This window comes from Electrophorus electricus, chromosome 20, assembly GCF_041902795.1.
Source record: "Electrophorus electricus isolate QZ-2024a chromosome 20, ASM4190279v1, whole genome shotgun sequence".
Lineage (NCBI taxonomy): Eukaryota > Metazoa > Chordata > Actinopteri > Gymnotiformes > Gymnotidae > Electrophorus > Electrophorus electricus.
Genome location: NC_137516.1, coordinates 18,499,118 through 18,525,000, shown reverse-complemented (window position 1 = coordinate 18,525,000; position 25,883 = coordinate 18,499,118). Strand labels below are relative to the sequence as shown.

At 48.0% G+C, this 25,883-nt stretch overlaps 3 protein-coding genes and 1 long non-coding RNA gene across 7 annotated transcripts in view; 2 read left to right on the top strand and 2 right to left on the bottom strand.

Moving 5' to 3' along the window:
* The window catches only part of LOC113590214 (uncharacterized), a 9,707-nt gene extending 4,745 nt beyond the window's left edge, over window positions 1–4,962 (bottom strand). Inside the window, exons 1-2 of one of the 2 annotated variants that reach the window (XR_014118798.1) lie at window positions 4,440–4,962; window positions 248–329 (exon numbers count right to left, since the gene is read on the bottom strand). This is a non-coding gene — a long non-coding RNA (uncharacterized LOC113590214). Of the gene's footprint in view, window positions 1–247; window positions 330–475; window positions 553–4,439 lie in introns of those variants that run through there. The other variant, XR_004777107.2, reaches the window with a different exon arrangement.
* klhl20 (kelch-like family member 20) lies at window positions 2,702–12,066 on the top strand. Of its 2 annotated transcripts, XM_027030260.3 has the most exons (12): window positions 2,702–2,854; window positions 4,969–5,335; window positions 5,588–5,794; window positions 6,865–7,023; window positions 7,804–7,898; window positions 8,004–8,119; window positions 8,475–8,658; window positions 9,234–9,377; window positions 9,585–9,718; window positions 10,228–10,436; window positions 10,522–10,628; window positions 10,719–12,066. In XM_027030260.3, the coding sequence occupies exons 2-12, from the start codon at window positions 5,000–5,002 to the stop codon at window positions 10,801–10,803; spliced, it is 1,776 nt and encodes a 591-aa protein (XP_026886061.1). In that variant the 5' UTR covers window positions 2,702–2,854; window positions 4,969–4,999; the 3' UTR covers window positions 10,804–12,066. The 2 variants fall into 2 exon arrangements, 1 of the variants encoding a protein (XP_026886061.1); XR_014118797.1 differs by lacking the exon at window positions 10,228–10,436.
* A 142-nt stretch (window positions 12,067–12,208) lies between these two features.
* On the bottom strand, window positions 12,209–14,565 carry cenpl (centromere protein L). The gene is made up of 5 exons (XM_027030259.3): window positions 14,483–14,565; window positions 13,887–14,052; window positions 13,525–13,776; window positions 12,868–13,413; window positions 12,209–12,663 (listed from the first exon to the last, which is right to left on the bottom strand). Exons 1-5 carry the CDS (start codon window positions 14,497–14,499, stop codon window positions 12,589–12,591), a joined length of 1,056 nt encoding a protein of 351 aa, XP_026886060.3. The 5' UTR covers window positions 14,500–14,565; the 3' UTR covers window positions 12,209–12,588.
* A 131-nt stretch (window positions 14,566–14,696) lies between these two features.
* dars2 (aspartyl-tRNA synthetase 2, mitochondrial) lies at window positions 14,697–25,156 on the top strand. 2 transcript variants are annotated; one of them, XM_027030256.3, is made up of 17 exons: window positions 14,697–15,241; window positions 15,321–15,420; window positions 15,525–15,591; window positions 15,795–15,896; window positions 16,322–16,417; window positions 16,925–17,048; window positions 17,131–17,177; window positions 17,540–17,646; window positions 17,796–17,865; window positions 17,942–18,121; window positions 18,430–18,537; window positions 19,096–19,158; window positions 21,325–21,477; window positions 23,257–23,475; window positions 23,854–23,964; window positions 24,397–24,472; window positions 24,823–25,156. In XM_027030256.3, exons 1-17 carry the CDS (start codon window positions 15,070–15,072, stop codon window positions 25,026–25,028), a joined length of 2,001 nt encoding a protein of 666 aa, XP_026886057.3. In that variant the 5' UTR covers window positions 14,697–15,069; the 3' UTR covers window positions 25,029–25,156. The 2 variants fall into 2 exon arrangements, with proteins under 2 accessions (XP_026886057.3, XP_081559292.1); XM_081703166.1 differs by lacking the exons at window positions 14,697–15,241; window positions 15,321–15,420 and having other exon boundaries at window positions 15,544–15,591; window positions 15,765–15,896.
* The last annotated feature ends 727 nt before the right edge of the window (window positions 25,157–25,883 follow it).

The following is a 25,883-nucleotide window of genomic DNA, read 5'->3' as shown; positions in this document are numbered from 1 at the left end:
TCTGCCCTCGATGTTTGTAAATTCAACACAAATCTGAGTCAGGCTTCATTTTCTCCCATCTGACATACGCGATTCACATTTAAGCCGCAGTACTGTGATAAAGGGACCGGGATGCTGCATTTCACCCTGAAGGGAGTGGATTAAGGAGGGGGAGGAGTTTAGACCGCGTGATGTCACCACGCACACTCCTTACGTACACTAAACTCCTCCTTTCTCACGAACGTGAGGGTGTTACTGTGTTACTTACCACAAGAGGGCGCTGCTCTGAGTCCGGTGTAATTAGTATAGCTGGCATTGGTACAGACCTACATTCTCCGGAACGCATGTACCTAAAATAAACAAACAAACAAACAAACAAACAAACAATCTTTAAGAACCACTGCAACTAAAAAACATCTTCATGTCTCAGACGGTGGGCAGTATTTGGAATTTGATAAACTCCTGGGAAAGCGAGCGGGTCGTGGTTAGCCCTTACCCTTGTATGGCAGGAGAATGGCTGGTCCCCCTGCCCTTGGTGTGGAGCCTTAAGGTTGAGCACAAGCCCCCTCTCCTGGCCCGCACCCCCGCCCAACACCTCCTCCTCCCCCTGCTCTTTTCTCCTGGTTGCCAGGGCAATGCCTAACAAAGCCATCACTTTACCAATTTGCACAGAAACAGGTGCTGGCACAAAGGCTGCTTCCTTTGGCACTGAAAGGGAAGGTTAGTAAGGTTCATGGGAACCCGGGAGGACAATCTCGGGCCTGTCCAAGTGTCGTCTTTAGGCCGTGACATAAAAGAAAGCTAATTTGTTGTCGCTGTTTTCCCAGGAGGGGGGGGTGGAGTGGATTGGTGGGGGGGGGGAAAAAGTTTACACAAAAAACACACAGATATCCACCCAAGTGAGGCTGAGGAGATGTACTCAGATGAAAATGGCTCCACTGGTTTTGCGTGTGTAAAATGAGGCAGGGTCAAGTGCATGTGTGTGTGTGTGTGTGTGTGTGCGTGTGTGTGTGTGTGTGTTGGGGAGTGGGGGGGGGGGTCACAGTCACAAAACAGAAAGGACCAAGTCCCATATGAGTGCACTACGGTATTTCAGGTTGTCTGCTTCCATCTGCTTACCCACACGTGTCCATGTTTGTATGTGTTCACATGTGCGTGTTTGTACGTGTTCACGTGTCAGTGTGTGTTCACGTGTCCGTGTTTGTACGTGTTCACGTGTCTGTGGGTTTCACGGCACACGTGGCTTCTCCTGCAGGACTGTGGGGACTCTTCAGTCTGTGTAAATGCCCCATATGTAAATTCCCCACTGCACCAGGTCTTTTGCGTTGGACCACCCTGAACAAAAGCAGGGCTTTATGCACAGTGAGCTGAGGAGCTGCAAAGATGCAGTTTACTGTAAATGAAATAGTGTTGGTTGCCGTGCCGATAGGCTGACGTGTGTGCTAGGGTGGGAGGGGCTCCTCCATACAACACTGTTTCCCCTCCAATCCTGACTGAGACACTGTGTCCTATAGTAGTGCTCGGGGGCCAACCACACACACTCAAACATCCCACAAAGGGCTGAATAAGATATCCTTACAAGAGGCTTGGGAGCAGGGAGAGAGAATGAGAGAATGAGAGAATGAGAGAATGAGAAGGTGGGGGAGAGAGGGAGAGAGAGAGGGATAGAGAGAGGGAGTGCACACATTGCTGAGCTTGTAAACTGCTCTGTAAACATTCCATTGAGGGATGGAAGAATGCAGGCACAGAGTGTAATTCAGATTCACACACACACACACACACACACACACACACACACACACACACACACACACACACACACCATGCATACGTGACAAAGAAATTATAGTAAGCACAAAGTATACACTGTGTCAACAAAAACAGAACAAATGTGAGTCCTTGAGTCTGAGAAAGGTGCTATATACATGTAAATAATAATAATAATAATAATAATCACAATAATAATAATAAAGTGTCTACACCACACATGCTGGACAAAGAAGTAAAGAAACTATATGAGTTGTTTGATGTCATTCTTTAAAAAGCTAGTGAACAGCATTTTTGTAAATTAAATTTATATTTGTCAAAATTAACAATTATCCTATTTTTTTGTTTCATATTTTATTATATTGGCCCACATTGGAAATAAAGTACCATACCATAGAATTTTCATCATTATTTACATAGCAATGCACATACAATATTCTATACTTCATATATATCTCAAACGATGTTGAAACAAAAGTCACACCATACCTGAAAGACAAGATTGTTGTTCTAACTTTACACACCAGGTGGCGCCAAAGAGGCCTGAACGTTCTCAGAACTGTGAGCTACTGAAACGGTACGAATCGGTTAATCAGCGTCGCTAAACACGGTAATTATGAAACATCTCGCACCGCGAGAAACATGGTCCTGTCATAAAACAGATTTAAAAAGGTTTGTTTAAAGTGCAAAACAAATTGAATGAAACTAGCCTAGAAATATAAGGCACAAAGCTATGAACTCTATAAAGTGGCTGAAATAAGTTAAAAAGAATTCCTTGGATTTCTTTCGACTTGGAAAATACTTGTAATTTAAATCCTACAGAAATTTCGGATAATGGTGATACAGTCAAAAGCAAAAAGTGTTTTTTTAATGGGAGGGGGAACGTATTTCCGTCATTCAGTAAAGACCTATTTTAATAACTTTTATTTTGAAATGTATTCTTTTTGGCGACCATTTTGGAAATACGATAGGGTAGTTGAGTTCACAGTCCTGTCGTGATTACGAGTGCTAACTCCAGTTCTCTCTCTGCTGACGACCAAAATACGACAGAAATACGACCGGAATACGACCGAAATACGACCCTGGACTGTTTGAATGGACAAATAAGGTACAGCACAGGCTCGGTGACGTAGAGGCGTTATATGATTGTAGATCAACTAGGACAGCAGGAGCCAAGCTGGTTTACTCGCTATTGCAGGATACGTTAGCTTTAGCTAACCGAGCTGTCGCCTCCTCTCTCCCCTCAGCTTTCAGTCTCCCCTCACTCCCCTCACTCTCCTCTCTCCCCTCAGCTTTCAGTCTCCCCTCACTCCCCTCACTCTCCTCTCTCCCCTCAGCTTTCAGTCTCCCCTCACTCCCCTCACTCTCCTCTCTCCCCTCAGCTTTCAGTCTCTCCTCACTCCCCTCACTCTCCTCTCTCCCCTCAGCTTTCAGTCTCCCCTCACTCCCCTCACTCTCCTCTCTCCCCTCAGCTTTCAGTCTCCCCTCACTCCCCTCACTCTCTTCACTCTCCTCTCTCCCCTCAGCTTTCAGTCTCCCCTCACTCCCCTCACTCTCCTCTCTCCCCTCAGCTGTTACTATTCTAATGAGCCAGTGGTAGGTAACAAGCTGTGGTTCGGCTTCCAGATGTCAGTAGTTAGCTGGCTAGAGATAGTTAAGATAACCTGATATAAAAACACCTGCACTCAACTACGGTGGGTATCTCGCTAGGTTAAATATTTAGCCCATATAAACTACCATAATCGAACTAGATAAGGTGTTGGCCCATATAAACTGCCATAATCGAACTACCTAAGGTGTTAGCCCATATAAACTACCATAATCGAACTAGATAAGGTGTTAGCCCATATAAACTGCCATAATCGAACTACCTAAGGTGTTAGCCCATATAAACTGCCATAATCGAACTACCTAAGGTGTTAGCCCATATAAACTGCCATAATCGAACTACCTAAGGTGTTAGCCCATATAAACTGCCATAATCGAACTACCTAAGGTGTTAGCCCATATAAACTGCCATAATCGAACTACCTAAGGTGTTAGCCCATATAAACTGCCATAATCGAACTAGATAGTGTTAGTGCATATAAACTACCATAATCTAACTAGATAAGGAGTTAGTGCGTACAAACTACCATAATCTAACTACACAAGGTGTTAGTGCATAATCTAACTACGGTAGTTTATATGCACTAACATCTTATGTAATCTGTCTGGACTGGACTATGTGATGACGAGCAATGGAGAACCACTCGTTCGGTTCTTCAGCTGGTGAGGTGTCTCAGGTAGGAACAGGTATCTCCTGTCTCATAAATTCTCCCAGTTAGGCCTAAGGTTTTCCAGTCCTTCTCAGGCAGCGTCCTTGCTTTTAGGTTTACATGCAGTGGCGTTTTAATGATGATTACTTTACCGTTTTAAGTCTTCATAATTTAGATGCATCGTTTAGCTACGCAGCCTCTGTTGATGCGCAATGCCTCATGACAGCAGGATTAAGGGAGGTTGGACGTTATCCAGTTAGTTTTAGTTTTAGCACAGTGCACACTAGAGCACCACTGTCAGTGCTTTTTTGTTTGAAACATCTCTTTGCGCTATCATTATTTGCAAACAAATAAATGTTACATTCTGAAATGCGCAGAAGGCATGTGCCCTCAGCTGTGCTGTGCGTTGGTTATGTTGGAGACATGTGCACTAACGTTGGATGATTTTGGCACACTGTGGTAGTTGAGAGCCTGTGGTCCTTGGAGACGTCTCCTGGAGAGATGATCTATCCGAAGAGCATGGTTTGTTTTGCCTGCTTTCCAAACAAACCCAATTTGTCTGGAAATTAAGTAATACTTCACTATTATTTAGGATCCAGGAGGAACATTGCTGAGTTTCCTTGTTTCCAGTGTTTCATTTTTGTAGGCTACACCCTACTTCTTAACTTCAGAAAGAAAAGAGCTTTTGGTTGTTATTGACTAACTCTTGAAAGTACTCCATCTAGACCTGCATGTTTTGTTTTTAGTTCTGTTTTTATGCTACTCCTTCCTCGTAATGCCATCGTGGGTGAAGATGGTTGGTTTTCTGCTTGTTTTCTTAAGTAGCTTTTTTAAGGGCATCAAAGAGGCAGCAGTTGTGATGTGATGGTGCTTCCCACATTCTCAGCATATGTTCCTTCCTGTTTTCATCACTTGGTTAATTAGTCCTCAGCTTTTAATCCTCTGGCTTCTGCTGCACTCTCAGGGGTGCCAGCGTGCGTTTGGACACCGCCGGAATGGACATCACCACCCGCTGCACCCTGGGCGACCCTAACAAGCTGCCGGAGGGCGTGCCTCAGCCCGCGCGCATGCCCTATGTCTCGGACAAGCACCCGCGGCAGACGCTGGAGGTGATCAACCTGCTGAGGAAGCACCGTGAGCTGTGCGACGTGGTGCTGGTGGTGGGCGCGAAGAAGATCTACGCGCACCGCGTCATCCTGTCGGCGTGCAGCCCCTACTTCAGAGCCATGTTCACGGGGGAGCTGGCCGAGAGCCGCCAGACCGAGGTCGTCATCCGCGACATTGACGAGCGCGCCATGGAGCTGCTCATCGACTTCGCCTACACCTCGCAGGTCTGCCACCACCGAGCCCGAGTGGGAGAGGGTTGAGTTTACAGGTTTCCTGTGAGCCTTGATAGTCGGTTTGGGTGAAGGAAAACATTTAGGAAAAAGCAGAGTGATCTTTGGAAGGCTTTATTTAAGGTTAAACCAAGACAAATGTATTTGTAAATAATATTTCTTTATTGATTATTCCATTATCCTTCCTGCTTCAGTAGTGGTTGGGCTTGTGGGAGGGGCTCACAGCAGGTGTGCGGGTGGTTGCAGGTGACGGTAGAGGAAAGCAACGTGCAGACGCTCCTGCCGGCCGCCTGCCTCCTGCAGCTGGCTGAGATCCAGGAGGCGTGCTGCGAGTTCCTGAAGCGTCAGCTGGACCCCTCCAACTGCCTGGGCATACGGGCCTTCGCCGACACACACTCGTGCCGGGAGCTGCTGCGCATCGCAGACAAGTTCACCCAGCACAACTTCCAGGAGGTGAGAGGCTCCACGTCAAACTCCTCCACTGGGATCTGCCATGGTGCCGAGCTCTGGCTCTTCAGGACCTCTGGAAGGAGTTCCTTTCTGAGCAGTGTGCTGTCCAGTTTGTTTGTTTGTTTATTTAATTTTCTTGGAGATTTTATTCACATTGTCTTGCAAATTACTTTATGTACACGCGCTCTTTCTCCCTCTCTCTCCTTCTGTATTTATGTAGTGTCTCTTTCGCCTTCTGTCTTTGTGTACACTCACACTCTCTCTCTCTCTCCCCCCCCTTTCTCCTTCTGTCTTTGTGTAAACACACTCTCTCTCTCCTTCTCCTTCCCTCCCTCTCTCTCTCTCCTTCTCTCTCTCCTTCTCCCTCCCTCTCTCTCTCCCTCTCTCTCTCTCTCTCTCTCCCCCCCTTTCTCCTTCTGTCTTTGTGTAAACACACTCTCTCTCTCTCTCTCTCTCTCCTTCTCCCTCTCTCTCTCTCTCTCTCTCTCTCTCTCTCTGTCTTTAAGCACTGTCTGTCTGCTTGCTATTGCTTTTCCCCTCTTATGAATGCCTGGTGATCATCAGGTACAAGAGCTTAGACACAGCGCTCGGTTGTGTTGATGTTGTACAACTCTGTCAGCGAAGAACTGAGATTGACCCTTCCCGCAGTTTGTATCGCTGCTGCTAAAGGTCAGGGAGAGTCATGTTTCGGACGGGTAATGAACTGTAGAACATGTCTCCCGTTCTCCGAGAGCGCGGGGTTATTTTTACCCCGAGGGAGGAGTTTAAATGCCCTCTTTTCCCAGTCTGACTCCCTCACCACTACCGATCCGGTCAGCCCTCCTCTGACCCCTCAGTTTATTAGTTTCACTCAAAGTACAGGAAAGTTTAAAAACGTGTCATTTCTGTCACTTGTACAAAAAAAAAACATTGTGAAAGTTATATTGCAGAAAGAGGGAGTAATGTTAGTATATGTGAGAATGTAGCTCTTATCTGATGTATGTTAGTATATGTGAGACTCTATAACTCTCATCTAATGTAAGTATCTGTTGAGTTGGACTAACCCCTCCCCTTTCACTGAACTCCACCCCCAGGTGATGGAGAGTGAAGAGTTCATGCTGCTCCCAGCCAATCAGCTGATAGACATCATTTCGAGTGACGAGCTGAATGTGCGCAGTGAGGAGCAGGTGTTCAACGCGGTCATGGCCTGGGTCAAGTACAGCATCCAGGAGCGGCGACCGCAGCTCCCGCAGGTTCCGTCCACGCCTCCACCCTGTACCTCCACCCTGTACCTCCACCCTGTTCCTCCACCCTGTACCTCCACCCTGTACCTCCACCCTGTTCCTCCACCCTGTACCTCCACCCTGTTCCTCCACCCTGTTCCTCCACCCTGTTCCTCCACCCTGTACCTCCACCCTGTACCTCCACCCTGTTCCTCCACCCTGTTCCTCCACCCTGTACCTCCACCCTGTTCCTCCACCCTGTACCTCCACCCTGTTCCTCCACCCTGTTCCTCCACCCTGTTCCTCCACCCTGTTCCTCCACCCTGTACCTCCACCCTGTTCCTCCACCCTGTACCTCCACCCTGTTCCTCCACCCTGTTCCTCCACCCTGTACCTCCACCCTGTACCTCCACCCTGTTCCTCCACCCTGTACCTCCACTGCTAGGTGCTCCACTTAGCGGGAGCTCCACCACAATGTGTGACTGCTAGTGTAGAGAGAGGGTGAACATTGTGTCAAACTTCCTGCTACTTCTGTTTATTATGTTCTATTTATTGATATTGTTGTAATTTATTTAAATTAATTAATTAAAGCAGCTGGTTCATCCAGAGGTTCTGGACATAAACAAACAGCGTATAATGGAGTCTTTCCATTAGCGCAGGAGAATGCGTTAGCTGGGATTTCAGGGTCCACAGTGGCTGTACTAGACGTGTGTGTGTGTGTGTGTGTGTGTGTGTGTGTGTGTGTGTGTGTGTGTGTGTGTGTGTGTGTGTGTGTGTGCGCGCTTTGGATTTTCCCCTCTGCACGTGTAGGTCCTGCAGCATGTGCGTCTCCCTCTCCTGAGCCCCAAGTTCCTGGTGGGCACGGTGGGCTCCGACCCCCTCATCAAGAGTGACGAGGAGTGCAGGTGTGTACGCGTTCGGCCCCTCATCTTCATCACGCTGGCTCATGGAAACGGGGACATCATGGGGACGTCCGGTTTGTTGACCGAGAGTGTCCTGTTGCTCTGCAGGGACCTGGTGGACGAGGCAAAGAATTACCTGCTCCTCCCTCAAGAACGCCCCCTAATGCAGGGTCCTCGCACACGGCCCCGGAAGCCTATCCGCTGCGGTGAGGTCCTGTTTGCCGGTAGGTGGCTAGCCGCCCACCAGGGGCAGTACGCAGCATACCGAACCTCTAATTACTGAACTGAAGGGCTCTGCTGTAACAGCGTCGTGTTCGGACATGCTCACTTATTAGAGAACTCAAATGTGCCTCCTCCAACACGAGTTATGTTTTTATAGAGTGTGTGCACAGAGGAGGGACTGTTTACCTACAAGTTCACTGATGTGTGTGTGTGGGGGGGGGGGTCGTCATGTACAGCTCTGCATGAAGTGAGAAATAGTAAACCAAAAGTAAGATAAAATTGATATTGTGGCGGGCCGACACAAATAGGTGTGTGGGAAACACTGGTATGTGATCTTTGTGTGTGTGCGCTCCTCAGTAGGCGGATGGTGCAGCGGTGATGCCATCTCCAGTGTGGAGCGATACGATCCCCAGACCAACGAGTGGCGGATGGTGGCCTCCATGAGTAAGCGCCGGTGTGGCGTGGGCGTCAGCGTCCTCGACGACCTGCTCTACGCCGTCGGAGGCCACGACGGCTCCTCTTACCTGAACAGTGTGGAGAGGTGAGGTGTGTCTCACCTTCGCGTGAGGCTGAATGGAGGTACAAGATCAACCTCACAAGGGCAGAGTTTGAAGGATTTACCTTCAACACATCAAGCGGTTGCCACTAAAAAAAATAACAAACTACATTCATGAAAGTGATCATTTTTAATCACGTTTTCTGTAAAGTGCATCTCATATGAGGTAAATTATCAGATTGCTTTGTCCCCAGATGAACCAGTTTATACTCCATAGAAAATGTTCCCTGCACAGAGACGGCCATGTTAAAAACAGATTTAGTACAGAGAATCTCAAACATCCAGGCCACTAGGTGCCAGTATAATGGCTGTTTCATAAAGTAAAGAATCATTGGAAAAAATTATTTATTACTCCTTTTAGGTTCTGTATCAAGTGGACTGGATGTAAAAAGTATTGTGCTATTTTAATTTTAATTATTGTTGTTGTTGTTGTTGTTATTATTAGTGGTAGTAGTATTTGAGTCTTTACTACAGTACCAGAAGTGGCCTCAATCCCTGAGAATTTCATGTTCTTGTGTATATTGGGAAACTAAGTGCTGCCCTCTGGTGGTCACCCTCAGGTACGATCCCAAGACTAACCAGTGGAGCAGTGATGTGGCTCCCACCAGTACATGCAGGACCAGTGTGGGTGTGGCTGTGTTGGGTGGTTATTTGTATGCAGTGGGTGGCCAGGATGGTGTCTCATGTCTCAACATAGTAGAAAGGTCGGTAGAGCAAAATGATTGGATTTATTTACAAAAATGCCCATACGACACATGCATACTTTTACAGAATACATAATGTGTACATATGTGAAGTGTGTCCAAACTAGCAGGGTTTAGCCATGCCCATCTGTGCAGGTGCTTGGTGTCTGTGACGAAGGTAACGCGCGTGTCTGTGTGTGTGTGTGTGTGTGTGTGTGTGTTGGACAGATACGACCCGAAGGAGAACAAGTGGACGCGCGTGGCATCCATGAGCACGCGACGTCTGGGTGTGGCCGTGGCTGTGCTGGGCGGGTTCCTCTATGCCGTCGGAGGCTCGGACGGCACTTCTCCTTTAAACACTGGTACAGCTCGCGTCAGATGCACCGCCGCCCCCGTCGGCTGTTTATGAAGCCACGGTTATCGCTGGCAATTACAGAAGGCGTGTTTTTACAGGACTCCATAAAATACAGTAAATGTTATATAGTGTAGCAATTGTTTCTATGACTTATGAGCAGGAAATAAGTGGAGACACTTTAAACATTTAATTTGTGTCTGAAGGCCTATGGCAGTTATTTTCATTATGATTTGGATTTCATTAAACCATTAATGTGTGTAGTGTTTACTGTAAAAACAAAATTCTCCATGTTTGAAAGCTGCTTCCACTCCTCAACTGCGCAAGTGAGATGACTATGCTCTTACCTATTAAGTGGGTTAACTCCATTACGGTAAATGTATGCGCGTACACACACACCACACACACGGGAACACGACCAGGCCTGCACGCCTTTGGCTTTTAACGGCAGTTGTCACAGGCTCAGAGAAAGCAGGCTATGTGAAGACTGGACTGACTTATAGCACCCCCTGTCTGCAGTGGAGAGGTACAACCCGCAGGAGAACCGCTGGCACACGGTGGCACCCATGGGCACCCGACGCAAGCACCTGGGCTGTGCCGTCTACCAGGACATGATCTACTCTGTGGGCGGCCGCGACGACACCACCGAGCTCAGCAGTGCCGAGAGATATAACCCTCGGACCAACCAGTGGTCACCCGTGGTTGCCATGACGTCCAGGCGGAGCGGGGTAGGAGCCTGGCGGGCTCGTAACGCGCTCGTGAGCTCTGCGTGTAGGCAGAGCTGCTGCTAAATGTCTGCGTCTTGTGCTCCAGGTCGGCTTGGCTGTGGTGAACGGCCAGTTGATGGCAGTGGGGGGTTTTGACGGCACTACATACCTGAAGACAATAGAAGTGTACGACCCAGACGCCAACACGTGGAGGTAATCACATGCAGTCTGATCAACGTTACACACCATAACTTTGTCAGCTGAGATCAATAACTAATCGGTTTCTCTCCCCGCCTCTCCAAGGCTCTACGGTGGCATGAACTACAGGAGATTGGGAGGAGGGGTTGGGGTAATAAAAATGACTCACTGTGAATCACATATATGGTAATACCCCCAGCACCCCCTCCTCTGGTACCCCGCACCCTAGATGCTTTCACATAGCTTGTGCCTCTCATTGAGACTTTGATTCATGTGCAAGAGGACAGAAAAGACTACACGCGCAAGACTATTTCATCTCAAGCCACTGAGGTCACAACGCCAAGGATCTCCAGCTGCCAACTGACGACGGTCCACCGCAGGGCTACAGTCTGAGGTCCTCCGCACAGGACCTGCCCCCGAGCGGAAGGCCAGTTTCCGTTCACGAGACATGAAGCTGCTCGGAAAGGCAGGCGGCAGATGTATGTGTGAGACTTCTGAATTGCGTGACTCATCACGGTAAAGTGAAGCTAATGTGCATCACAGCCCTACCTAAATACGAGTGCTAGAGTGTTTGAATTGTTTTAATCCTATGAATTGGATGCACTGTGATGTTTTTTTTCCCCCCATTTTGTTGATTGCTGTTTTTCTGTGTTGTCCCACCTGCTGCTTCACCCCCCCGGAGACGTTGGTGGTGCTAGAGAGGTAGTTTACACGAACAATGTCACGCTGGATTTCCGACATTAGCGGTTATTTTGGATTTATAAACTCCCTGCTTCGATCTGGTTTTAGTTTTAATAAAGCAGCTCCGTGTTTGGGAAACGAACCAACCACGTTTTAACCGGTCCTCTTTATGCTGTGCAAAAGAGTCTCCGCTTTCCGCTGCAAGGTGGCTGTACCCAGCTCGCAGCGAGGGCTCGTCTGTCTGGTCAGCAGCAAGGCCACCTCTGGAAGAACATGGAGGGGAGAACAGTGGGGATGGTTCTTCCAGCCAGTGGCGGGTATTTATCTCGCAGTACCAACAGTAGCAGACAGGGGGTGCCCTCAGCCAGGCGCTGCCCTTGTCCACACTTCCATCCTGTTTGTATTGCTTCTGTCCCTGCAGACCTGGTCTGGGACAGGGTGAGCTACCGTAGACCCATGTGATGTCCACCATATCATTTTCTGAAGAGGTTTTGAGCATTTCGGCACTATTCACATCCATGTGGTAGGAATGTGCACTTTATCCTGGAAGGAGTGCTGAGGATGTTCACTAACTGTTCTGTTTTAAACACAGTGACACGTAATCATAAAATACCAATGGTGGGTTATGTTTTTAATGTGGATGGCGTTCATAAGCTATGGCCCCTAGGGTAATAGTTTCTGATACATGAACAAACGGTGTCCTGTTCTGACCTGCAAACTTTGCATCTAAATGTTGAGATTTACTAAATAAATTAAAAAAAAAAGTTATGCATTTTGATCTTTTGAACTGCTTGTGTCTGTTTCACTCAAAGAGGGGCAAAAATTGCTCTATTGATAATGGTATATGAAACAATTCATGTCCAATATTGCATATCTAAAGAGGAAAGTCAGGAAGCAGGTTCATGTACCTGGGAGTCAGAGTTACCACACCCTAACAAGGAATTAAGAACTTTAATGTAATGTGACAATGTCTGACAATTTTAATTAAAACAATAGGTTGCCAGCCCTTTCTACTTGGAACATTAAAGGCTAAGCATACATTTATTTAGATTTGACCAAATGACAGCAAAAATACATTAAGGGAACTCAACCCCATCATGTCTGAAAGTGTACTTAAAAAAAAAAAAAAACATCACAAAAGCATAATCCTGTCATGATGCACTCATGCAATATTGTTTTGTTTCTGCTCATTAAGGACCATATGAAGTTCACTGACAGACAAATGTAAGGGGGATATTACCACACGATACACAGTTAGAAAGTTCCCTACAGATGTGACTCAGTACAACAGCACTTACACAGGTGTTTTCAGGAGGGCACATTCTGTGAGCAGTGTCAGTAAGGTGGTGATGTAGTCACTGCTGCCGATCTGAAAGAAGACAAGTGTGAGAGGCCACTTCACCCATATCTGTATCTCCCACAAGAACCGACCAAAATGAGTGGGTTAGGTTCAGATTTTTTTACACTTTAAATCTAATCCCCACACTTTAAATCTAACCCTGGCTGGCTAAGCCACTGTTTCGGCACCACTGAATTCTTATTTGGTGCTAAATGTACAACAGACGACGCGTACCTTGATTTTCCCGTCCTGATGTGCCGAGCCAAGGGCGGTGGAGACCTTCACCAGTGACCCAGCCGACAGATAGATCTTAAAGTGTCTGAAGAGATGGGTCTCCAGCCCAGCCATGAAACGCTGGACCTCCTCAACACTGACCATGTCCTCCGCTCCGTCCTGTGCGCAAATACTGTTCCACAGCTCCCAGGCGTCGTGCGGGTTTACCGTATACTCCACGTCCAGGGTGGGCTGGGTGGGCATGCTCCAGTACAACTTCAGGTACCCAATGTCACAGGTGGGGTGACAGCCTGTCCACAAGGCAGCAAGCCAGTTTAGAGTGGCGGAACTCAGGCACAGCGAGCCAAAGCTGCAGTCAAACGTCCGACCAAACCAGGACTTGACGCGAGCTGTGAGGTATTCGGACCCGTTGCTGCAGAACAACGGGAGGCTCACGAAGTCGGGGGGCAGCGATCTCAGGTACTCCGGGTCACCGTTGACACAGGTAAGCCAGCCACGCCACACCATCTTCGGAGTGTCTGCTGCAAACATGGGTTTGGAATATATCTGAAATAAATCGCACAGGGAAGAGATAGAAACACCTGTTCAACATGATGCGAGTGAGTACACCAGACATTTAAAGTGAAATGCCTACTGTAGTTTCGGATAGTAACTCACCTGAATGAAAACAGTCTCTGCGTCCTCCTCCTTCTCTGCCAAGCCGAAGACGGCAGAGAACGTGACCCTGAAACCTGCTTCCATCCCCACTTCGACGGCAACGCCCTGCTGTTTCTCCGCCAGGATGAAAGCTGCCAGGTGTCTGGAGTACAATTTCAGCTTTGTGTACTGAAATCGGTACAGTGGGGTGACGTACGATAGCTTCCATTCGTTCTGGACCAAAAGAGCCACTTGCTCCGGGTCAACTTTATTCTGTGAAGAACAAGGTTTTAAAAATCAGAGGACACTGCCATGCAAATACCAGGTTGTACCAAAAACAAAAACCCAACATTTTAAACTGTAAATAAACTGTACATTCTTACTGTAATATTGTACGCCTTGGCAGCCCCTCGGGCGGTTGGGGTCCGCTGCCCGAGAGCTGTTAGGCGGCCTGGCGTTTGCCAGAACAGAGATGGCGGCTCCACACAGCTTCTGCCATAGCTCCTGCTTCTTGGTCTAACAGCTCTGTTCGCGGAGGAGGCCGCTGCGCTGTAAATGTTGAACAAAAACAGTGAGGTTGGTTAAATCTGTCCGCCTCCCCTGGCCACGGCAGCAGGGCACCTCGCCAACACCACCACACCTTAAGAGTAGATACCGAGCTACAACAACGAGGGTTTACTCATCCAGGCCATCATCTCAACTTGAAGAGCTGATAAAAACCACACAGCCTGAAGTCCTCTCAACCCATAAACCGTTGTTGCTGTAGCGTTCACTAGCCGTTAGCTCGCTAGCTAACGCTAGCCCGCTTTTGAGGCGTTAGTTAGCCTAGCGGCTAACGCAAGTTTCAGCCGAGCACACGGACATCATAAAACTAAAGCGCGTATGTGTGAAACTACAGCTGAATTACACGTTATGTTTGACTACATTACGCGTTATATCTGACCAGACTGCGAACAAATAAACAGCGCGAGAGCGCTACCTGCCGCGCGCTTCCATGACCGACGACAACCGCGAGCAAGGCACGCGAGGATTTGAACGTCCCGCTTTCCCATCATGCAAAGAGGCAGGACGACTAATCAAATATGACAAGACAATGAATCCGGATCTCATTTCGCCAGCGAACATATTTCACACGGAGCTTTAATTTCGTCATATATTGTACATCATTTACGTACTTGACTGACCTGCTCCGGCATCTGCTGGCGCTTCTTGTAACGATTCACGGTCGATGATATACGAGTTCTCCCAGCTGTGTCTGGGAGCGACATGCTCCATGCGGATGTTCCGTGAAGGCGGTGTGCTCTAGACAGCTTTAATTCAAACAAAGTGTTGGGAACAGCTTTAATTAAACAGCTGCGGGGCATTTCTCCGCTTACACGTCCACTATGTCGTTATTGTTTTTCTAAATATGATCAAATACTTCGGAAACAGTACACCCGAACAGTACACCTCGTTCTGCTGTCTACGTTGAGCTCTGCGGTATAAGGACACAGGTGTGTGGCACCTGCGCGGCCCTTTCCAGGTGTGTTGGGCTCCAGGGGCCTTTTAAAGCAAGACCTTTCCAGCATGGCGGGTAGATGCACACTGCTGAGGACACGCCATGCACTCAGATGTCTGCGCCTAGTAACGCGTGTCAGGACAGCGCTGCAGGGAACAGCACACACTGCTCCACAGCTGGGTGTTCCATCTTTGTCCCAGTCCTGTCGGTTCTCCACTACCCGCACGCCAGTCCCCGCAGGTAACACCGACACGAAGACATAACAGTAGAAGTACCAGTCTGATTCAGAATGGAAGTATTAATGTCGTCTTCTGTAAAGGTCCCAGCAGGTTGTCCACACGAAGTCACACCTGTGGAGAATTATGTTCCAGGCACATCGGAGAGGAGGTTACGTTATGCGGCTGGGTGCAGTACTTGAGGTGGAATTTGTTACTGTTTAATAATGTTCAAGCATGACGTACAGTTTGATAGCATTCAGCAAAGTTCCCATTAATTACTTTTATTTATTTTTCCAATAAACCAGACAGGATCTGTTTGTGATTCTGAGAGACTTCAGTGGATTGGTACAAGTTCTTGTCCCACATGATGAGGTAGTAACACAATCCTCTAAACTTCCATTTTACTGAACATCAGATCTGTCACATTTGATGACTGAGTACTGAAGGTCAGATCCGGCACGTTTAATGACTGATTACTGAATGTAAAATCTGTCACATCTGATGACTGATTCCTGTGTGTGAAGTCTCTCTGTGTCTTGGTCTAGACTCCCTGTGTTATGTCACTCCTACTTTAGTCCAAGCATGAACTGAGGAACACATTCTGTGGCCTGTCGGTGGAATCGGTCCTCATGGTCAAGGGAAGAGTCAAGCGTCGTCCAGAGGGCCAGGAGAACAAGGTCTGGTGTGGTCAGCGTTAGACCTGCTCAGTCTTAGAGTCAGAATCGACCCTTAGCAAATTCATGTGTTGTGCCGTTGGTAGTATGGCGTCTGCACAGTATTAAGCTGTTTGAGAAAATAATAAATACAACGGCGCTCATCCACTGAACTCTCACACAGATATTTGTGTGGTATGAGTGCAGCTGCACGTTTCAAGAGTTTGTGTCGCACCAATCACAGTTCCAGCAGAACACACAGCTGTGTGCGGAAACGGAACTGATCATAAATAAAATTAAACATTGGGAAGTGCAATATTTGATAAGAATGCTTTCAGTGGTTTTCATCATAAACACAGATGTAATACAGGGACTCGCTTTCAGCATTCTGTAGCATAATGGTTCGTTTGAAAGAGGCTGTAATATATGTGAGTTTTCTTGAATTTCAGAACATGCCTACAGGAGAAATAGAAGTGTGTGCTGAGAGCGTGGAGGTGCTGAACACCTGCCGGACTCTGCCGTTTGAAATCAAAGACTTTGTCAAGGCAAGTTTGAGCAGATTTACAAAGGAGCACATGTCTGATCATCCTTAGAGCATTGTTTATATCCTTTTACTGTTATGGACTATTAGTTTTCAGTGTTTTATCATTATTATGCATTATTGCATTATGTGTGTGTAATATATATATATATATATATATATATATATATATATATATATATATATATATATATATATATATATATATATATATATATAAATTTTCATTTGGAGGTTGTGCCAACAGTCCTAATTAAAGGTGACATTCAACATGGCAAGACAAGGCTCAGACTTTAAAAAAAAAAAAAAAATTTAAACAAAAGAAAGTCCAGTTCTCATACCACAGTATGAAGTAGTTTCTGTAGTCCTTAGCCACAGATAATTATTGAAAAATCAAAACTTGTTGCATTGTAGTTTGTGGGAGGGGATTACAGCGTACGCACGGGTCTTTGTATTTTGTGGGAGGGGATTGTGGAAGGTGAAGCCTGTTTTTTCCATTTGCTCTTGACAGAAGTCTGAAGCTATGCGGATGCAGTACAGGTACCTGGACCTTCGCTCGCCACAGATGCAGGCCAACCTACGCCTGCGCTCGCGCCTTGTGATGAAGATGAGGGAGTACCTCTGCTATCAGCATGGTACAACGAAACGCAGCCGTCTGTGCCTGAGTCACCGCTGGCTTTATAACGCGTGGTGTGTAACGAGTGTGTTTTCCTTCAGGATTTGTGGATGTGGAGACCCCCACCCTGTTTAAACGAACTCCTGGGGTATGTCTCACCATTCACTCTGTCCAAATTCACTCTGAAAGGACAGATAACGTGTGTTATTGATCTTTCTGCTACAGTTGGAGCAGTTCAGCTGTGTACATGTATTTATTCAGACTATAGTCTTGCTGAGTGTACAGTTTTTTTATATATATATATTTATCTCCAAATATATCCAGTTCTTTTAAATATGAATTTACAGTTGTTTCTGGCCTGGATTTTTGTAGTGTGACTTATGCCAGGATTCTGGTTCTTTTATTTACCTTTATGGCACGGAGGAAGTTTTGGTTTTTTTTTCCCTCTGTTTTTTTTGTCGACATTGCGGTGCGCATACACACATACGGCTGTCCTTGTCCATCTCTCAGGGGGCCAGAGAATTCTTGGTGCCAAGCAGAGAAGCCGGGAAGTTTTACTGTTTGCCGCAGAGCCCACAGCAGTTCAAACAGCTCCTGATGGTGGCCGGTCTGGATCGGTGAGAACCGTCCTGCTCCATCGGCACCGATAACCCGAGCGACTTGGCGTTTGACGTCAAAGGCACCATTCACGTGTTTGGATTCAATATGAGCTGCCGTATACAGGTTATGGAAGTTTAACACGCGTGTCTGTGTGCTGTAATCCCAGATACTTTCAGTTGGCCCGCTGCTACAGAGATGAAGGCTCCAAGCCTGACCGGCAGCCTGAGTTCACACAGGTAAGAAGGGGGACGTTGAAACTGGTGCACTCTAGGCCCCGCCCCCGACCTCAATGCGTCCTGTGTGCGCACACAGGTGGACATCGAGATGTCGTTCGTGGAGCAGGGTGGGATCCGAGCTCTGGTCGAGGGCTTGCTGCAGTACTCCTGGCCCGAAGAGAAGGGATTCGTCACTACTCCCTTCCCGTGCGTGACGTACGAGCAGGCCATGCAGGACTACGGTGTGGACAAACCTGACACCAGGTTTGGAATGAAGGTAAACACACTGAGTCCTAGACCCTGTCCACGAAATACTACAGAATATTCCGCTCATAACCGCGCGTTAAAAACACACTGGTGTCGTTCTGACACACACCAGGAGGTTTTTTTAGTTGTGTATTGCAGGCTTCTGTATTGTAAAGATCTGGATTGGGATTAGAAAATGATACTTGTGCGTTACTTGACTGCGTTAAAGTGCCCATGATGCCGAACAGATGAACAGATGTGTCCCTTCGTGTCTGACAAGTGTTCAGACATCACACTGCGGGACGAGTGACAAGGCACTTCTCTTTCCTGCATGTGTAGCTCACAGATGTCACGGAGATATTCCAGGACACGCGGATTGGCTGGATGAGGGACGCCGTCACCCAATCACACGGCTGTGTCCAGGCCATCCGTGTTCCGGAAGGATCTGTAAGTGGAAGATGAGAGAGCCCCCCCACTCTCTCCCTGTCCTCAAACGCCGAGTCATGCGCCAGGCCGGGCTGCTGAACACTGTTTAGCTGTGCCGTCCTGCTTCACTGTGGAGGTCTTGAAGCTGGGGCCGCACTGTCCTGACCGCACGGTCCTGAAAAGCCTCAAATGAAGGACAGAGAGTGATGAGGACCTAGAAGTTTCTCTCACAGAGTATTCCTCCTTTTTTATAGGCTTGGAAAACTTTTATTTAATTAATTTGTCTATTATATTATATATTATATGTCAGATGTATTACTATAATGTAATACATTTCTTTAAAAATATGACTGTATATTATATTTTTAAACTCTTTTTACATATTTACAGCATTTTTCCAGCACCACTTTTTTGTAAATCACTCAAGGACGTTTATAGAGTTAAGTGCCATTGTAAATTAATTCTGTTAGGCTGCATACATGTATTTGCATACCATCGTGCGTTTTGTAAATGAAACATGAACATATAACACGAGAACATTGGGTGAATCTGATTTGCATGTTGTGTTTGCATTTTCAGAAACATTTGAAGGGCAAAGACATGGAGTCACTGAAAAACACGGCCCAGACTCAGTTTACCCAGGCAAGATTACTCACCTCCCTCCCTCACGCGCTCTCTCTCTCTCTCTCTCTCTCCTTCTTACTCCTTCACTCTCTCTCTCTCTCTCTCTCTCTCTCTCTTGCTCCCCCACTGCTTCACTCCCTCTCTCTCACCCTCTTGCGCTCTCTCCTCTCTCTTGCTCCTTCACTCCCTCTCTCTCTCTCCTTCTCTCTTTTACTCCTTCACTCCCTCTCTCTCCTTCTCTCTCTCCCTCTCTCTCTCTCCTTCTCTCTTACTCCTTCACACTCTCTCTCCTTCTCTCTCTTGCTCCCCCACTCCTTCACTCCCTCTCTCTCACCCTCTTGTGCTCTCTCTCCTTCTCTCTTACTCCTTCACTCCCTCCCTCTCTCGCTCTCTCTCTTTCTCGCTCTCTCTCTCTCTCCTCTCCTTCTCTCTCTTGCTCCCTCCCTCCCTCCCTCCCTCCCTCCCTCTCTCTCCTTCTCTCTTACTCCTTCACTCCCTCTCTCTCCCTCTTTCTCTCTGCCTTCCTGTGCTCTTCTATCCTCCATCTCTCCCTCTCTCTCTCTCCCCCTTTCTCTTCCTCTCCTTCTCAGTTACAGCAACCTCACAGCACTTAAGATGCACGAAGCACCAGAGAAACAGACAGCCCTCATGAAATATTTATCCGAAAGGTAATCCATAAGGCGGGATGATGGCATGGTAAACGCGTCAGGAGTTGCATACTTACCCTGAGGCAAGGGTAGACCACACTCCAGGGCTACATCTCCACGGATACCACAGGCTAGAAAAGGGAACCATAAATCACACTTTTTCTCTCTCTCTGTTACACACAAACACACATGAATTCACACTCAAATGACAAATGTGCTTCAGTAATTTGTAGTCCATGGTGATTTTAGCCTGTTTTCTTGAATAATTAATTAATGGGTGAAAGTGATTTCTGCTCTTGTATAATTGTCTTTTGGTAATGAGTTGGTGGTGGTGAGGGGGAGCTTCATTAGGACCGCTGAGCGAGTGGCTCGTACCAAGTCCACTATTAAAGATTCACCTTCCCGCATGGTTTAGTCCAAGCCCTAATCTCACCCATCTGTTTCATCTTTTCAAGGTCTCTACGCTCACTGAAGCGTGTCAGAGTTCGAGCCCATGAGTTCTCGTAATCAGAGTCATATCTACTGTAGTGGGTTATTCCTGGACAGTTTATCTGACAGACTCCTGATTTGGGGAGGGGGTCTCCATATGCAATATTCTCTCAGTTATACCGTGACCCATGACCCAAAGTGTGACCAGCCTTGGCTCTGTTTGTTTGGGAAAGAGAGAATTCTGGAATATCTTTCTAAACTCATAGTAAAGGCTTTTCAACATTGAACTAAGCAATATTTTCTTAATAGTGATTCAGACTTGAGTAGGTGTGTAATGGATCCTATTCCTGTCAAGTGCGTGGTGTGCGTGACAGTAACCCTCTCAGAATTACAGTGTTGGTATATTGTGTATACCAAGTTGGCAGTAGATCCAGTATCATATCCGGACGCTGTTGTAATTGGAATTCTCCCAGTACACTGTTTAACGGCATCCGTTTTCTTTCCATTCTTTTCTTGGAATCACTGGAAGAAGGTAAACCACAAATCCTCAAGTCATCAGGAGAAGATAAAACAGGACTGTTAAAAGCAGAGTCTTAACCGTGTGTCTGATGCATGTTGTGGCTGTAAGGCCGTGATGTGGGACTCTGGTGGTTTCCTCATGCGTTGCCCCTGGCGATTCTGTCTGAAGAGAGTCACTCAGTGATCTTACTGTAGCATTTCATTTCTGAGACTTATGTCAGCTGGCTTGTTAACAAGCAAAAAAACGCACTTGCCTTCGGTTTCTCTCCGCAAAAAAGTGAGGTAGTTATGGATTAGTGAAAAGATGTTTGCTTTTCTGTTTTCCAACCAACATTTTGCGCTAATGCTAAGATTTCGGTTGAACAACCTTCATCGAGTGCATTTGAATAGCTCAGTTATGTTTCTGTATGTAATGTTTATGTATGCGTGTGTCTGTGTGCATGTATGTGCGTAGGCACGTGGCCTGTGCTGTGTCTGATAGTTCTGTTGCCTAATGTCTCTGCTCTTTGTGATATCTCTGCCCTGACTGACGTGTCTGATATCTCTTTGGTGTCTAAAGTGTTTGCTGTGTCTGATGTCTCTGTTGTAGGAGGTGGACACCATGGTAGTCAGGGAGGATGGTTCGCTCAAGTCTCCTCTCGGTCGCCTGCTGGCGCCCACGACCCGCCACCAGCTGCTGCGTGTGACCCGTGCCAACGCTGGCGATCTGCTCCTCCTCACCGCTGGAGCGCGCGAGCGGGTGGTGTGTATTGCCTGACTGACGCTGCAGTGGCGCACGCCGCACACACACAGACACACACACGTGGGCACGCACACACACACACACACACTCAGCTATGCTCCCATGCTATGCTTCTTTAGGTGTCAAAGAAACACATCATCTGGAAACAAGTGCAGAGGCTCGACTACAAATGCTAACTGCTAATGAAGAGATGGAGACTGTGTATGAATATTAGTGCTGATTCAAAGGCGCTCTCAACTACTACCACTTAACAGATCAGTTCAGCTGAGCCTTTCAACGGGTGCAGATGCCCCTCAGTGAGGCTCGGAACTTCAGAAATGACTTGTGAACGAGGGACCCTACGTAGGAAACTTGTGAACGAGGGACCCTACGTAGGAAACTTGTGAACGAGGGACCCTACGTAGCACACTTGCGAACGAGGGACCCTACGTAGCACACTTGCGAACGAGGGACCCTACGTAGCACACTTGCGAACGAGGGACCCTACGTAGCACACTTGCGAACGAGGGACCCTACGTAGCACACTTGCGAACGAGGGACCCTACGTAGCACACTTGCGAACGAGGGACCCTACGTAGCACACTTGCCAGTTTAGAGTAGCTAGGGATCGAACTATTGGGACTCCTAGTCTCAGCTCTCCCATTTCTGCTTAACAGCCCTGTTGCAAGCAACTACCTGTCCGTCATCTCAAAGATCCACCCACCAGCCAGGGCTGACGGCTCCATGTGAAGTCTCGCTGGAAAGTGAGTCTTGCTGTGGTCTGATCACTTTTCTTTGGAAACGGCCTGTTTCTTTGGGGTGTTTTCCTCGTAGCCGCGGGCAGTGCAGATGGTGTGCTTGGCGCCGGGGGACACACCAACCATGTGCCCAGGTCTGCGAGACAGCCGGGCATCTGTGGCAGACTCTCTGAACCGAGGCAGCAGGGAGAATTTTAATGTCTGAGCACAAGGCCTGCACTGAGCTGGCGAGCCGTTTTTTGTTTTTTGTTTTCTCCCTGCTGTTGTCTCTCATATATATATATATATATATATATATATATATATATATATAAATATATATATATATATATAAATATAAATAATATTATTTATTTATTTTTTGCTGAGTTCAAGCCACACAAAGAAACGTTTGTGTGTTTGGAAATGATATTTAATGGCTCTTGTCACATGACCTCACTTTGCTCTGAGGGGCGGGTATTTATAGTGGCATTTTCCCATGGTGTTTCTGGCGCGCTATGTGACGTTTCAGCTACATGCCATTACTATGTAAACAGAATCAGCATCAGTGATTATTTCAAAGTCCAATTCCCAAATCGCTAAAATGGCATCACAACAGAAATCAGTAATAACACATGTGGATACGGCGCTTGGTTTGGCTGAAGCTATTTTTACTGGGCATGTTCCAGTACAAATATTTTTCTGCTGTTTGAGCTGTTCTGTCCAAAGCCGCTCAGTGTAAATGTCTGACTGGCACTAAATCAGGAGAAGGCAAAGTTACCGAACATGGTGTATCGCATCTCTGTCTTCACTGTTGTCATAGCAGTGGCCACCAATCTGTGGTCACTGTGGTCTGGCTCCCAGCCGAGTTCTCTTCCTGCTTGTGTGAGATTCCCAAGCCAGGATTTAGGGTCCCGAGAAGGTACCGATTGACAAGACCAGGTGTGTTGGATGAGACTTGGAACTCTACGTGAATTTCCAGGAATGCTGTTGAAGTCGTGGAGGCAGGCGTGAGTTTTAGCCGCTGCCATTGACTTCCTGCTGCCTTGCTTCCCTCTTGCAGCGCCCCCTGCTGGGGAAACTGAGACTGCAGTGTGCCGAGCTGCTGGAGGGTCACGGCGTGCGCGTGCGCGATCCTGCCGTCTTCCACTTCCTCTGGGTGGTGGACTTCCCCCTGTTTTTGCCCAAAGAGGATGCCCCGGGGCAGCTGGAATCTGCCCACCACCCCTTCACCGCCCCGGTCCCCCAGGACGTCCCGCTGCTGTACTCAGAGCCCCACAAGGTCTGTGTCTTTCAGGACATTCAGGACTGTACGCTGTGCTCCTGTGACTAAAGTAAATACATATAAATAAATGATGATAAATATTCTCTTTTTCACATTCTTACAACTTTTATATTTGATTCAAACAGATCTTTTACACATACAGATACTATTATAATTTGAGTATGAAAAGTGCTTGCTAGTTCTGAGGTATTCTGTACGGTCTGTATGATTCTTATACGGTTTCACAGACCTTTCCATTTAAGAACTCGGTGTAATCATGACCTACTTTGAGTGGAGGGATACGTCCAGAATGGCAGCGACAGTCCCGTGCTGCGCTCTGCACATGAACTCCTTCTGTGTGGCTACTCCCTCTGAAACGCTGTGTCCCTCCCCCAGGTGCGCGGGCAACACTACGACCTGGTTCTGAACGGCTGCGAGGTGGGCGGAGGGTCCATCCGCATACACAACTCCGCCCAGCAGCGCTACATCCTGCAGAACGTCCTCAAAGTGAAGTATCACCGTCAGGAAGGAAAGCGAGGGCGTGCGCACGGGCTCTCGGGCGGCCAGACGCTTCCAGCGCTTTCCAGCACTCCATCATGAGTGCTTGTCTCACTTTAACGCTCTCTTTAGTCAGCTCGCAGCTCTGTCGCCGTGGTAACCCACTAGGCTATTTTTAAGGTTTTAACTGTGGGTTTAGTTGCTGGCAGGTGGGTAGAAGGAACATAAAGTCTAGGTGATGGTGATTTTTCTGTGTGTGTGTGTGGGTCTGCACAGAGGTCTGGTGAAGCTAGTCTCACATTCTCATTAAAGTGGGCCGCTGGCTATGTGCGGTTCTGATCCGTCACGGCCGTGCGAAGGCGCTCGGAGAGCCGTGTCGGAGCTTGAGTACCCGCCCCCTCCCCCGACACCTCAGCCTGAACACGGTGTCCTGTGTTACAGGAGGACGTAGTTCTCCTCACACATCTGCTGGAGGCTCTGGAGTGTGGAGCCCCTCCGCATGGGGGCATCGCGTTAGGTAAGCTTGCTCTGTCACCTGCTCCTCACCCACACCACACATCCATCAGTCGGGAGGGGGGGAGCTGAGTGAGCAGCCATGAGATCACAGCAGGGCCACCATGACTGAAAGGCTCTCTGAAGTTATCTGGTCACGTGGGCCGTCTTTGGTCACGCTCCCAGCTAAAACTGATTGTCCAGCAGAGATTGTTTGGCGGGGCTGTGACTGTCGGAGGAGCCGAGCAAGACGCCGCATGTGTGCCCTTCGGAAATGAGTCCGAAAGTCCTGCTGCAGCTGCTGGAGAAACGCAGCTCCAAACACGAGCGTTCCCGGTGTTCCCATTAACTCCTCTCCTCGCTCTCCTTCTCCAGGCCTGGACCGCCTGGTCTCCATTATCGTGGGTTCTCCCAGCATCAGAGATGTCATCGCCTTCCCCAAGTCCTTCCGAGGTCATGACCTCATGAGCAACGCCCCCGATTTCGTGGTGGAGGAGGAGCTGAAGCCGTATTGCATCTCAGTGGTTTGGCCCAGCGTTGAGGGCGCTGACAGAAGCCCTGCTCTGCCTCCTGAAGACTAAGGGAGCTAAGAGACTGTGGCAGGGTGGGTGTGGTCTCTGTCCCCTCCCCCTGATCACTGGAAACAGCTTCTGAGCAGACCTGTGTCATCCTCCTTGCTGTTCAGAACATTAAAGTCTGTCCGTTCAAACTGTCTGTGAGATTTTTTTTTTCTCTCTCAAGGCACGTCTGGAGCCTATGGGAGACGAGAAACGCTCCCTCCAGCAGGGGTCACTGTTGTTCCATCAACGCGCTCCTCTTCCTCAGAGCTGAGCGAAAGGCTACAGTGTTTATGCACTTGCTGCTCACGCCACCTCAGCGCAGGGCTGCAATGGTCGCGGCCGCCTGCATGTCTCCGCGTATTCATCTCTCAGGATGTTCTTTCATGCAGCCCTGCGTGCTGGCCGAGAACGGCGAGCGCGGTGCTCGCGTTAATCTCGCTTTGTTAAACGAGCGGCGCGCCGGAGCCGTGAGGGGCCGGATTTCAGCGGCGACGCACGCCCACCCAAGCATGATGTGATATGATGCAGTTTGCCAACGTTGACACGCTCCAGCACAGATGTTCTCTGTCGATGTTCTACACATTCGCAACTGTGTGTGTGTGTGTGTGTGTGTGTGTGTGTGTGTGTGTGCGCGCCCACGCACACTCGTCTGTGCAACCCCTCCAGCCAGCGTGTGAGGAATGTCTCCCCAGCCTGGCATGGGGCGTTCGGGACATTCCCAGGGATCCCTATCAGTCTCTGTGGACCGGGATCACCCGACCCAGCAGGCAGGGTCCTTTATGTTGCGGGAGATTACCTAATAAAAATTTCTGTAATGAACTCTAAACTGGCAGCGAGCATTAAAAAAAAAATTGAATTAGGACCAACAGACCGGTG